We start from the raw sequence: 13,507 nt of genomic DNA, 5'->3' as shown, positions 1-13,507 counted from the left end.
ATCAAGCAAGAGGATCAGTGTGAGGACTTCCACATTGCCCGACCAACTAACAATATGCTCCAAGCATAGTAAGATTCCCTATTATCCCAGGTTATGGCATTTGAATAGTTAAAACCATTTTTCTGCATAAAGTAAGAACAATGTGTGCTGCAGCTCAGTCCCACAATACTATTTCTTTCAGATATGCCGACTGTGTCATTTTGCTACTTCCTCAGCTGGAAGGTGCGCTTAGAGTACTCTTCACAGCCGTTAATAAATGCCCAAGCAGACTAATGACAGCTGAGGTAATCATATTTATCTATTGTTATCCATATGTTTCTTTAAAAAAAAGAAATTTGTTGAAAATTATATACACTATATATGCATTAACAGAGGGATAGAATCAAGATCACGTGAAGTATTAATACCACTTTACAATGCCTTGGTAAGGCCACACTTGGAATACTGCATCCAGTTTTGGTCACCACGATGTAAAAAAAGATGTTGAGACTCTAGAAAAAGTATAGAGAAGAGCAACAAAGATGATTATGGGACTGGAGGCTAAAGCATATAAGGAATGGCTGCTGGAATTGGGTATGTCTAGTTTAATGAAGAGAAGGACGAGGGGTGGACATGATAGCAGTGTTCCAATATCTCAGGGGCTGCCCCAAAGAAGAGGGAGTCAAGCTATTTTCCAAGGCGCCTGAAGGCAAGACAAGAAGCAATGGGTGGAAACTAATCAAGGAGAGAAGCAACCTAGAACTAAGGAGAAACTTCCTGACAGTTAGAACAATTAACCAATGGAACAACCTGTCTCCAGAGATGATGAATGCTCCAATACTGAAAGTTTTTAAGAAGAGACTGGAACTGCCATTTGTCTGAAATGGTATAGGGCAGGGCTTTTCAACCAGTGGTACGGGTACCACCTGTGGTACATTGGCACCTGGCAGGTGGTACGCGACCATCCTATAAAAGTAGTGGGGGAGGGGAATGAGCTGAACCGGTGGCAGCATCGCACAAGCCTGAGCAAGAGATAGCTGGAGCTTCATCCATTTGTCCGAAATGGTGTAGGGTTTCCTGCCTGAGCAGGGGGTTGGACTAGATGACCTCCAAGGTCCTTTCCAACTTTACTACTACTACTACTACTATTATTATTATTAAGTCGAGGACTACCTGTACTTCATCACTTTTTTCCTTTTTGGGGGGGGGTTATCAAGTTTTTGACACCTTGCTAGGCGACTGGTGGTACTCGGATATTGCCATATCCTAAAAGTGGTTCAATGGGTGAAAAGGTTGAAAAGCCCTGGTATAGGGTTTCCTGCCTGAGCAGGGGATTGGACCAGATGACCTCCAGGGTCCCTTCCAACTGTATTATTATTATTATTATTATTATTATTATTATTATTATTATTATTATTAATAATAATAATATATGAATGCTTTTATGTTGATACCATTGTTTAAACTTAAATTATTTATAGATCTTTGCTCTGTAATCACCTTTGACAGAGGCATTTATGTAACACGTGGGGATTTTACCCAGTAAAAACATATTCATGGGCACTCAAGACATTTTCCCTCTTTCTCTCTTAGAACCTCAAGATTCACAGGATTCCAACTTCTGCCAGCATACAAACAGAATATTCCCAAATCTACCCATCTATTACTCTACAGCAGTGTTTCCAGCTTTGAACACTTTCAAGGCATGGACTTCAACCCACAATCACCATGCTAATTCGGAATTTTAGGTAAAGAAGTCTGCATATCAAGAAGTTGCCAAGGTTTGGAAATACTGTTCTAGAGTAACAGGGCTGAAAAGATTCCATAAGAACTGGGGAATGGATTCTCAATCTTCATTTTTCTCCAACATGAAATTTCATCTCTGGCTTTGGTGGGGAAATTTTTAAACGGTTTTACAGTCTCTTGATATATCCTAAAGCAGGACTTTTCAACCTTTTCACCCATTGTACCACTTTTAGGATATGGCAATATCTGAGTACCACCAGTCGCCTAGCAAGGTGTCAAAAACTTGATGACCCCCCCCCAAAAAAGGAAAAAAGTGATAAAGTACAGGTAGTCCTCAACTTACAACAGTTCGCTTAGTGACTGTTCGAAGTTACAATGGCACTGAAAAAAGTGCCCCCCCGAGCCACAGTTGAGCAAGACACCTGCCTGCCCGCCCGGCCACACTCTTCCTCCTGTCCGAGGTTTCCATTGTTGTGAGCATTTCTGTTGAGGATTGGCAGCAGGAGTGGGATGGGGGGTGTTTGGTTTTTATTCCCCCCGTCTGCAGGGTGATTGCAGCAGGTTTTGGTCACTTCACATAACTCTGGGACACTGTGACCGTCATAAATATGAATCAGTTGCCAAGCATCTGAATGTAAATCACAAGACCCTGGAGATGCTGCAACATTCCAGCTGATTGGCACTTCTTCTGGGCTCAGCAGAAGCGCCAGGATCAGCGCCAAGCTCCAGCTGGACCTGGCGCTGATCATGGTGCTTCCACTGAACCCTGACAGCCCTGCAGCTCCAGCCATCTCTTGCTCAGGCTTGTGTGGTGTTGCCACCAGTTCAGCTCATTCCCCTCCCCCACTACCACTTTTCTAGGATGGTCGCGTACCACCTGCCAGGTGCCAATGTACCACAAATATGCTTTAGCATATTTGGGATGGAGTAATGACCAGGTGAATATAGATTTTAGTCCTCTGTATCTTAGAGAAAAAGGAGAAATTAGTAACTACTTACAATATTATGCAGACTGTTGCACTATTCCAAGAAAATACTTATTTGTTTCTGGGTACAGTATTTCTACACAGCTCAGCTCTTATATTATTATTATTAGATTTTTACCCCGTCTTTATTACTTTTACAAGTAACTCAAGGCAGTGAACATACTCTTTTGATTACTTAAAGTCAAAAAGCTGTATAAAAATGCCTGACCACGAGTCTAACCTATATACAAATATTATTTCTAACTGTATATAAAGTACGTTTTATTTTGGAAATGAAATGTTATAACTAATAATATTTTTCTTTCATTATATTCTAGTCATCTTCTCTGTATACCACTTTTGATGAAGTAAGTTCTTTATAAGAATCTTTGAATTATTTGATAAAGTGCTAGTCAATTGTTCTTTTAAACTTGGCATGCTAAAATTAGCTAAATTACAGTATGAAAAATTCAATGAAGACATTTTTTAAAATATATTGTTGAGATTTTAAGCTTTTTAATACTACAATAGCCTGTCTTACAGAGAAAAAAAGATAGAAAACATTTCATAAATGGGGATAAAAAACATACAACAATTACAGTAATGCATCTCTTCTTTGATAGGCCTAAATTAGTTTCTAATCAATACTATTCAGTAGAGTCAGAATAATTGGATTTAATATCCAATTAAAGATTGGATACTGCATATTTATGATGTAGAATGCAGCATGTTACTCCTTGCTCAACTTGGGAGGGAATGCAGTGCTTGCTAGAGAAGTATATTTTATGGCCCCTTATAAATGCTGTTTTAGACTACTATTTTCTATAGATTCTATTAACTTGACTAATTTCAATATATTTTTATTGGGCAGGTTTTATGATACAGAAGGCCCAAATCAGGTTAATTTTGAGTGAAACTGTTTATCAGGATTCTTTTCAGACTAGCTTCTAGCATGATTTTAAGATGTTAAAATCAAGTTATTACACTTGATTGCCCATACATATTGTCTGTACCAATAATGAAAAGAAGGGCATATCTAACAGTTCTACTGGGACCATATAGCTATTTTCATAAATAAGTGCCTATATAGTCATCAAGTTATGAAAAGTGCAGAAGTAAATTTGTAGTACAGTATGCCCCAAGTACAAGAAAAGCTTTGTTTTATTTATTTTATTTTATTTATTATATTTATATGCTGCCCCTCCCACATTATCTCCATCCTGTTCAACCTCTTCAATGTAATCTAGGTTCTTGTCTAAACAAGAGACTATCTTTTTTAACCAACATGCTCTGGCCTGCATTCCATCAACAAGGAGATGCGTGCCATATATTGTTCTATATGTTGGAATTTGCATCTTGAAGTATTATAAACCATATTGTCCTAGGCAGAAACAAAGTGTAAAGTGAAATGTCAGCATCTACCTTGTTCCCCTAATCACTTTGTAAGGATGAGACATGGATGCACTACCCTATTTTGCATTGTCACGTCCTAAAAGGCATTGGCACAATCTAATATTAGTTTTCAAGAAAGATATAGCAAAAATGTGCACAAATGCTGCAGTGGCCAGAACATAGTCAATTCTGCCTGATTTTTCTTAGATAAGTTCCCAGAGTTCCATTGCAAGCCTCTGCTCCTATTAAATCAAAACCTGTTCCATTAATTCTTAAATGTATTTCACATCCCTTATTTTTCCTATGTAGATACTAGCAAAACAGTTGAATAATGAAGAAATGAATCAGCTCCCCGGAGTCCTTGGTGAATCAGGAATGGTGATGTAATTAAGTTTTGGGGTTTTTGTGTTTCAGTTGGGAATGCTGAATACGTCTAGGTTCATAAATTCATGCTCTATACATGTTTCTGACAATAAGCCTAATTGTCTTATAAATCTAAAAAGGCATTAATATAATTTCACTATATAGTGCAGTGTTATCTTTGGTCAGTCTATGTGGAAGACTGGAAGCTATATAGATTTCTGTATTCATATGGAACATTCAAGCTTTTAAAATTGGGGAAAAAAATCATATTATTTTATTAGACCACAATTTTTTTAAAAAATACAGTTATAGACATGTGAGAATGCTACACATATATAGAGTTTGACATTCAGTTTTCATTATCAAAGAAGAAAAATGATTTAAGTAGTTTCTTTCCAACCCTTGCAAAAAATGGCAACTAAGGGTTGCTATTTTGGGTTGGGTTTTGACTTCTCCCAAGATTTTCTTTGATGTATGACTGTAAACAACTGGAATATTTGAAGTAGATCAAATGATGATGAGAAAAAAAAATCATCTTATTGGCACATTTTGGCAGGAATTTCTTTGGGATTTTTTGAACCATCAAGAAGGCCCACGTGTTAGAGACCATCTGAGCCATGGGGAAATCAACTTAAATCACTTCCCAAGAGAAATAGCAAATTCCATGCTTTCATTTTCTATTACACTCCACTGCAGATTTTCACAGGATGACTTGGCTTCCATTAAGGTAAGGAACATGCCAACTTACACTAAATTTTAAACTACATTAAAATTACGCTGTTGTAGCTTTCAGATCCAAATGTTTATGTGTTTAGAGCATATGGTCTCCTTGTTCTATATAGCATATCTGTATATTTTGTAAATCTCTGTTTATGGAGACAGAGCAACCAGGTGGCCTACCTATAGTCCTACTTTTTTAGATGGCCGCTTGATTGCCACATTCCCTGAAAAGTTATTTCCAAAGGGGAAATTTCTATCCTGAATATCATTTAATGTAACATAAAGGAATAAAGGCAGAAGGAAATTCAACTATTTGTCTTTTTATATGAATTTTTAAAGAAGGAGGCAGCAAAACTACCTTTGTTTCTTTCCCAGTTTTCTATTATTGTTATTATTGGCTTACTTATTTATTTATTTTTATAATTCAGAGACATTCTCAGATCAGATATGCATAGGTAGGTAACATTCAATATTCATCACGCTATTATTCCCTTTCAAGATAAGCAGTGTTATGCAAAGTTGAGAAAAGGAGTATGAAGTGTTAAGCCAAAAAACTAAGGCATAATTCGTATATAAGACACAAGAAAAAGAAAAAAGAACGATTTTATATGCATATACCACTGTGCTGTTCCATTTGAGAATAAGCAATGACATGTAAAGTGCATAAAAAGAGTAGAAAGTAATAAGCAAAATAAATTTAAGACAAAAAATAAGAAAAGTATATTTTAAATCAATACTATTCCCTATATAAATATCTTTCTGTCCTTGCAAAACATTATACCTTCCACCACATCCATTCACAGTTCATATGTTGCCTTTTATTCTTTATAATTGTCACCTTTTTCTTTTTGAGGATTGTTTCAACAAACAATTTTACAATTGAGAGATATTTCAGTACTTTTATTTTGTAATAAACTTGTGAACTCATTTCAGTACATTGCCTTTAATTTCAGCGGAAATTTATTTGTGAAAATTCTTGAAATAAGGTTGTATTTTGTCATTTACTTTAACATGTCTTTAAACCAGGAACACGAATTCTTAAAACTGTTAATGACTTGTGCAAATAATTACTGTACCAGGTTTCATCCAATAATTCAGCTTAAAAAACAGGTATGTAACAGTCTTTTTTGCCATTGTTGCTTTGAATTTATACTAGCAGCTTTAAATTGAATAAAATATTATAAATTGAATTAAATGTAATATTCAATTAAAATAAATTGAATACTATTAAATTGAATAGCCATATTAATTAATATTGCTTTAAATCATGTTGATGAAAGTGTGAGATTTGCAATTAAAAAGAAGTCCAGCATGATTGGTCCTTAGTGCTCTCAGACCTTGGTTGTTTTCTTGCAGACATTTCATTACCCAAACTAGGTTAACATCATCAGTACTAGCCCAGCATGTTAAGTCAATGTTTGACAGCACCTGAGGTTTTCTTAAAAATTATAGACAATCCCAAAAGTTTAATCGGGTATAGATTTATTTATTTTTTTAATTTCAGAAAAAAAAAATTATTAGCAAGTCTGCGCATTGGCATGGATCCTGAACATTCAAGAAGAAATCTTTTGATTGCAGTGGTATAGGATAGGAAACTATTGGGAAAACATTCCCACATGTCCTATTAAAAGCAACAAAACCCAGCAGCTGAACAGTGGCTTGGTGTTTCTTGATCTGCACTCATGAAGCAGTCTCAGTAAGAGAAGGCAGAAGTTAGAACAAGCAGTTTTAATAGCTTTTAGCCTTTAGTTACATCTTTGATGATTCCGAGGCCCTGCAGCACAACATGTTTGAGATCATGGGAATTTCTTGAATCATTAGTTTAATGAAAGTAAGATAAATTGTTCTGTATTTTTTGTTTCTCTTTCTAGATCCTGAACTGCATAAAAAGTATCACCTCTTGGCCAGATTTTCCTATGGAGCCTGAAGAACAAGAAGTTTCAGGGTAATACCTTTTTCCTCCTTCCCTTCTTGGAGTCATAACCACAGGACTGAAAGAAATAGATGATGAATTTGTTTGTTGATAATTTCATGAATGATTGTCACCAGTCACAATGGACTCAACAAGCCTTGAAACAGGTCTTTATGGCCTGTAAAACACTTCCGGCCAGTAAAACACTTCCAGCCTATTGTAAAATGCTGCCTGCCTCCCCCATGACACGACCACATTTAGGGCTCTTAGCAACCTGTTCATATTTATGGTTGTCAAGTGCCCTACAATCATGTGATCAGCATTTGCAATCTTCTCAGCCTTCTTTCCCAGAAAATCAGTAGGGACGCCAGCAGGGAAGGTTGCAGCTAGAGCATTGGATTTGAGGTCCATTTCCCTAACATACCAAGTCATAGTATTTCCCCTCACCTCTGTATCAGTGTTTCCACCCCTCCAGAGGGGACAAACTAGTGAACACCAGTATTCTGACCCTTTCAAAACAATGGCATTTGCTAGCATTTTTGTCAGATTGGAGATCTGTTCTTCCAGCATATCAAAGGATTTCTCCTCTGGAGGGGAAATCTCTTGACCTGCTGGAGGAATGGCCTTCAGATCAGGTAAAAATGCTAGCAAATACCATAATTCTCATGATTGTTCTCCTGGTGGGCTAGAATACAAGTTTGCTTTACACCCTTACTGGTAGACATGAAAAATTATTTGAAAATATGTGTTATGAATGCTGCAAGTGTCTGTCACTAGATTACTCCAATTTGGACTACAGTCATTCTCTAGACACTGGGGCTAATTTAAAATCAATAAATACCACCCTGGGAGAAATACATATGTCTCAATTATATGCCAAGCACAATGAAGATATTTAGAAAGAGAGAGGACTAAAGGAATCCTTTTATTTTTGTAAGGGATACATATCAATGGTCAGACAAATTCTCCGGAAATAACATTTTTTTTTAAGGGAGCAATTCTACTCCTAAACTTTATCATGTTGTAGGACAGAGGTGAACAGTCTGAGGTGTGTGTAGGGCACTGAAAGCCTTGACTGTATTCCACAAAGAACATGAAAGAAAATATTATCAAACTGTAGATTTTAATGTGACTGAAGATAAATAAGATTAAATGCAAATTTGGAGAGGAATTATATTAATGATCTTTCTTTTTTTCCATGTAAATAAAACATATCTAATTTAGATTTTGTTCAAGATTAATCCAAGTGCAATATTTCTGCTCAGTTTTCAGTATAGGAAATAGGGATTGTTGGGATGTAAAATGTTTATTGCAGTAAAATGAATACTTATTTGTGTCTTAAAGAAAACTAAGTTTTGGGTGAGTTTGTATTGTAAGAACTTATTTTTATTTTTAGATCAGGAAGAGATACTGCCCCCTGCATTCTTATGATCAGTGATATTTTGTCTCAATTGCAGCCCTATTTGTCTGTGAATGTTACACTATTAGGTGACTCCTTAAATAATCTGCTAACTGAGAAGTAAGTTTTATAAGATATTGTGGGCCCTTTTTCAAATATGAGAACACATTTTATTCTATTAATGCTTTGTCATTCTTTGGAGTTTCATTTATGTTAAATATCATAATATAGCATTCAGATATTTACTGGACCAAACCAAGAAAATAGCATTTTAGTTTGGCATGATAGATGATTCCAACCATTTTAGTTTTAAATCATAATGTAAACCTTTGCATTGTGTTGTGGAAACTGCGTCGGTTGTGGCTTACTCAATAAACCATGGATAAATTAATATGATACATGAATGCAGCCATCATGTTGTTTAGCATGCATTTTTTATAAAGTGTGCCTGGAGTTGGCTTGTCTCTGTTACCTGTAATTGAATTAATACAGTTTGGATTTGAATGACATTAGAAACTGCATTTAACGGAAATGGAAATAAACTTCCAAATTCCTTACAGTTACACTAGAGATGTATCGAAAAATCTTTATTTAATATGGAAGTACTGAATGTAATCTTTTTTTATATTCATAGAAAGATGATATTTGCCATAAGTAATAACTAATTTTAGTGCAACCTTTTTTTTCCTGTTCAGGTTACTGACTGAACTTTGTAGCAAGCACATTCATACCCTTTTCTCTCCACGAATTGTCCTGGAAACCATTGTGGTGCTTCGCCAGATAAGCACCCATTGCCATCATGTGTCATGTCAAGTCATTTCGGTTTGTGAAACCAGATATAAACAGTGGATAAACAAGTCACTGAGATCTCGCCAACGACTTACCTTTCTGCGCATGAAAAGAAGGTGGGAAGTATCTTACTTTTAAGAGAATGAGACTTTTAACGGAAGGTGGTTTTAAAATAAACTATCTAAGAAAGTAATTTTAATACTGTACAGAACTACATTTTTGTAACACTGACCTGATCCTTCAAAGTTAATATCATTAATCGTCATGAAAGGTTCTCATTGAAATGAGTGAGATTTAGTGATATGTTAATGTAGCTAGAATATCAGCATATTGCTAGGGAAATCTGGGTTCATTCAGCTGATGCTGACGGGTCTTCAGCTGGTAAACAAATCCCAATCTGATTTGCTTAGGAATAATGCCTTGAATTCTTAGGAGAAAAAAATGGGATATAGATTTAATAAATGGTAATGTTTGTGGCTAATTTGGAACAGAATGTGAGCTTAATAAGAGCAGCTAATTAAAATATTATTTAAAAAAAAATAAGGGGGAAAGCGGATAGGAAGAGATTTTCAAACAGCACATATATACATTCCTGCCAATTGGCAATTTTAGCTAATTGCTATTCATTTAGCTTATCCCTCTTTTTATACTGTATGTTCTCCAGATGCACTTCCTGACTTTATTATTTTGGGTCCATGTAATATTATTTTAATGTTAAATGTTTTAGATGTATATTTACTTACTTGTTTTATTTTTTCTTTCAGTATCAAATTTCTGTCCCCAGTTTTGCAACTCGTTTTAATCTTGATTACCCTGGAGCTAGGGAACATTCATATGATTTGCAGAAAAAATACTTTTGAATGTCAAAAGTACTTAAAGTGAGTATAATGTTCTTGCAGAATATTCTAGCGTTAGATATTTTTTTCATTAGCAATCATCTAACTGATAATTCCCAGTAATTAACAATTCTTTGGTTTCTTATATCATTCTATTTTTAAAAGCACTCTGTCTCTAAAGATGCACATTAAGGATAACATTGCATTTAAAATATATTTCTTCACTTGTTGTTCTTGCTGCTGTTTTTTTCTTTAAATAGCTGCTTGGACTGAATTGGATTTAGAACTATGGTATATATAAAACATATTTTTAAAGCTATATAATGGTACAAATTCAATGCTGTCACAGTTTTAATGAATGGCACTCATTATTTAAAACTGCAGCCCTACACATATTTTAATCAGCAGGGGAAGATGCAATGAGAAACTGCAAACTGACTATTCGAAAGGGAGGGATGCAAGCTGCTGGCTGATCTTATTTTCTATTTGCAGACTAACTAAGAAAGCAACAGTAGTTCTTTTAGCTAAACATATTGCTTTTAAATGCCAAGTCAATTATTTTATAAGGTACATCAGCATTTTCTAATCTAGCCAACAGTAAGGTATGTGGGCTTCAGTTCTCAGCATTCTTAGCATTGACCATATTGAATGGGGAATTCTGAGAGTTGAAGTCCATATATCATAAGGTTGCCCAGGTTGAGAAATACGCAATATTTCTTCCTTTTCGAGATTGGATGACACAAAGAAGAGGTACTGCAGACTTAAACTAGACAGCAGGGAAGTGGAGCTAATGCTATGTAGGAATTCATTCCTGCCCTCTGTTGTGTGCAGGCTTCTGAATTCGGGGTCTGGGACAATGTAAGAATATTGATAGTGTAGCCTAATATTTTGCCTACCTGAACTAGTAGAGTTGATCTAAGACAGGGCTGTCAAATTGCCAGCCCATGGGCCGGATGCATCACCAGGAAACCGTGCCCCCCCCCATTGCCGGCAATGGGGAAAAAGCTCCATAGTCATGCAATGTCACGTGACGTCGCGAGTTTGACATGTCTGATCTAAGACATGATGTTGGTGGAGCATCTTAGATAGGATTTCATTGTCCATGTAAAGTTTGCTCAGGTGTGACTAAGGATTTCACATTCTGTACAGTGCTCAAGGTCCTATTACAGTGAAGTATTTGGTCTCATGATTGCATGTAACTTGTGTACCACAGGTTGCTAATTTCCTGATTTGTGGTGTTCCATAGGGTTCTGTCTTAAACCACATGTACTTCAATATGTAGCTTCTGTATGCTGGCTGAGGAATTTTGGGAGTTGAAGTTCACAAGTCATAAAAGGGCCAAGTTTGAAGACCCCTAGTTTATAAAATCTGCTTAGATGTATTTCTTCTGCAGGGTATTTAACTGTTAACTAATTTACAGTAATTTAATTGGTTTTAACTGGGTTTTAGTTTTATAAGTATTCATTTTAATAGAAAGCTCATTTATGTATCAAATACATAATGAATTGGGGTGACTTCTGATTTAATATCCAACATAATTGCATTGGATATGTCCATTACTCTATCAGCCAAAGCAAAAATGAGGTAAAAGCTTGGCAGGTTTATTATGGCATAAATGATTTATGATGGTAGAGCAGTCTCAAATGATTTACAAAAGACTTAATTTAAGAAATAATTTTAATCAAATGTATTGACATAATTTCATTTTGTTTTCCTCCTAGGTTTCTCAGACTGATTTTGCAGTATATTGAGAACTTGGTGACTTATACAAGTCCAGAAAAAAATAAATGGGATGAAACCATAGTGCTTACACACAAATCATTGATAAAAATCAGAACCTTTCTAGGAAGAGAACTGATGCTTGTACAGCTAGCTGAAACAAAGAATATAGTTAGTCCTCATCAAAATTCTATAGGTTTAACCTAAACAGGCAGTTATCATTTCTCCCCAATTTATACAGATCAACATTTGCAAAAACTATGTGCCTATATTCTCCAATGCAGTGGAGTGTAGATGTGAGTATGAAAGATTTTCTGAGCAAAAAAAAAAAATAAAAAATATGGCAAAGCCACTATTATCTGTTGAATATGGGTGGATGGGTATATCAGATGATGGATCAATGGATGGACTGATGGATAAATGAATGGGTTTGATCACATTAGTAAGATCAGTATTATTGCTGCTATAAATATATATTTTATTTTTACTAAAGTGCGTTATATACGTTACTATAAAAATGTTTCAGTAAAATATACTGATTTGTAAATTATTTTTTACAATTTTCGCTGATTAAGGTGAATAAACTGGGAGATATGAGTTACCATTATAGATTGAAAATGTTATTGCCTATTTCTCAGAACTCATTCTGAATTCACATTAATATTTAATTATCATTGTGATATTTTGAGGACTCAGAATTGTACTATGCGTCTGCATAGTACATAGTACATCTCACAATTCTTTTACATCAGTCTTTGGAATTCCTTTCCTGACTGGTGCCTCTTGCACAGCCTCACTTTATGACCACATTGCTTAGCAATGGAAATGCTGATCTCATTGTACGTTGAGGACTGGCTGTACTGCATTAAAAACAAAAAAAGCCTACAGTAGTATGCTTTCTTACCAGGAAACTAAACACAAGGTGGCGGTGTAGGACAACATGTACTCCCTTTTTACAACCTGTAAGGACAACATAAACAGAAAATAAAAGCAGGAGAGTAGAAAGTTAGAAATGTCATTACCTCCATTGGACCCAGGAAACGTGTAGATTTTTAAATAAGGGAATATTAAAAGTGTAGGACTAAGCATTCTCTTGTCAAATGCATTCTTCCTAGTCTTAAATATGCTGGGAATCCATCATTCAAATTCAACATGCAGATTCTTTCTCTGCCAAAAAACCAAATCATTCCCATTAATCGTTCCATCAACCCTGAAAACTGGTCATATTTTTTTTCCTCTTCACTTTTCTTCCCTGGTTTAGAAAATATACCTGAGCCCAGAGATTCTTCAATTGTCTCAAAATCCAAGGATGATTCAGGTCTAGCTGCTCCTTGTGTTGTCATTTGTTCCAGCTTGAATGAGCAAGAGATATCTGTTGATAGGCTTGATGAATTTTGGGGAGGGGGGATGTTGATCTGTTAAATCCCTTAGAGGGCAAATTTAATGAAATCCTATTTACCAGAGTTCACGTCCATGTGCATTTAAAGAAATTGAATCCTTACTGGATGATTTTGTATGATTTGTGTTCTAAGTTATTCTAGTCTATTTTTTAAAAAAAATCTATATGGAAACAAAGTTTTTTTAGGAGACTGAAACCACAGAGTCACTTGTTTAATCATAAAGACGTGTTCCTTAGCATTAATAATGCTGTTATATTTTATTAAAAATTGTATGGGATTTTTTAAGA

At 35.4% G+C, this 13,507-nt stretch overlaps 1 protein-coding gene across 4 annotated transcripts in view; it reads left to right on the top strand.

Annotated features, from left to right (window-relative positions):
- Positions 1 to 13,507, top strand: part of ERMARD (ER membrane associated RNA degradation) — a 23,829-nt gene extending 10,322 nt beyond the window's left edge. For 3 of the 4 annotated variants that reach the window (XM_039348938.1, XM_039348935.1, XM_039348936.1), the window contains exons 9-18: positions 182 to 284; positions 3,029 to 3,058; positions 4,392 to 4,460; positions 5,002 to 5,172; positions 6,192 to 6,275; positions 7,037 to 7,110; positions 8,474 to 8,596; positions 9,172 to 9,381; positions 10,030 to 10,143; positions 11,823 to 13,507. In XM_039348938.1, coding sequence (XP_039204872.1) covers positions 182 to 284; positions 3,029 to 3,058; positions 4,392 to 4,460; positions 5,002 to 5,172; positions 6,192 to 6,275; positions 7,037 to 7,110; positions 8,474 to 8,596; positions 9,172 to 9,381; positions 10,030 to 10,143; positions 11,823 to 12,027 — 1,183 coding nt within the window. In that variant the 3' untranslated portion in view covers positions 12,028 to 13,507. The remainder of the gene's footprint in view (positions 1 to 181; positions 285 to 3,028; positions 3,059 to 4,391; positions 4,461 to 5,001; positions 5,173 to 6,191; positions 6,276 to 7,036; positions 7,111 to 8,473; positions 8,597 to 9,171; positions 9,382 to 10,029; positions 10,144 to 11,822) is intronic. The other variant, XM_039348939.1, reaches the window with a different exon arrangement.

The sequence above is a fragment of the Crotalus tigris genome, unplaced genomic scaffold (genome assembly GCF_016545835.1).
Source record: "Crotalus tigris isolate CLP2741 ecotype Arizona unplaced genomic scaffold, ASM1654583v1 scf7180000018216.395306, whole genome shotgun sequence".
Lineage (NCBI taxonomy): Eukaryota > Metazoa > Chordata > Lepidosauria > Squamata > Viperidae > Crotalus > Crotalus tigris.
This window is presented reverse-complemented; position numbering and strand designations above follow the sequence as displayed.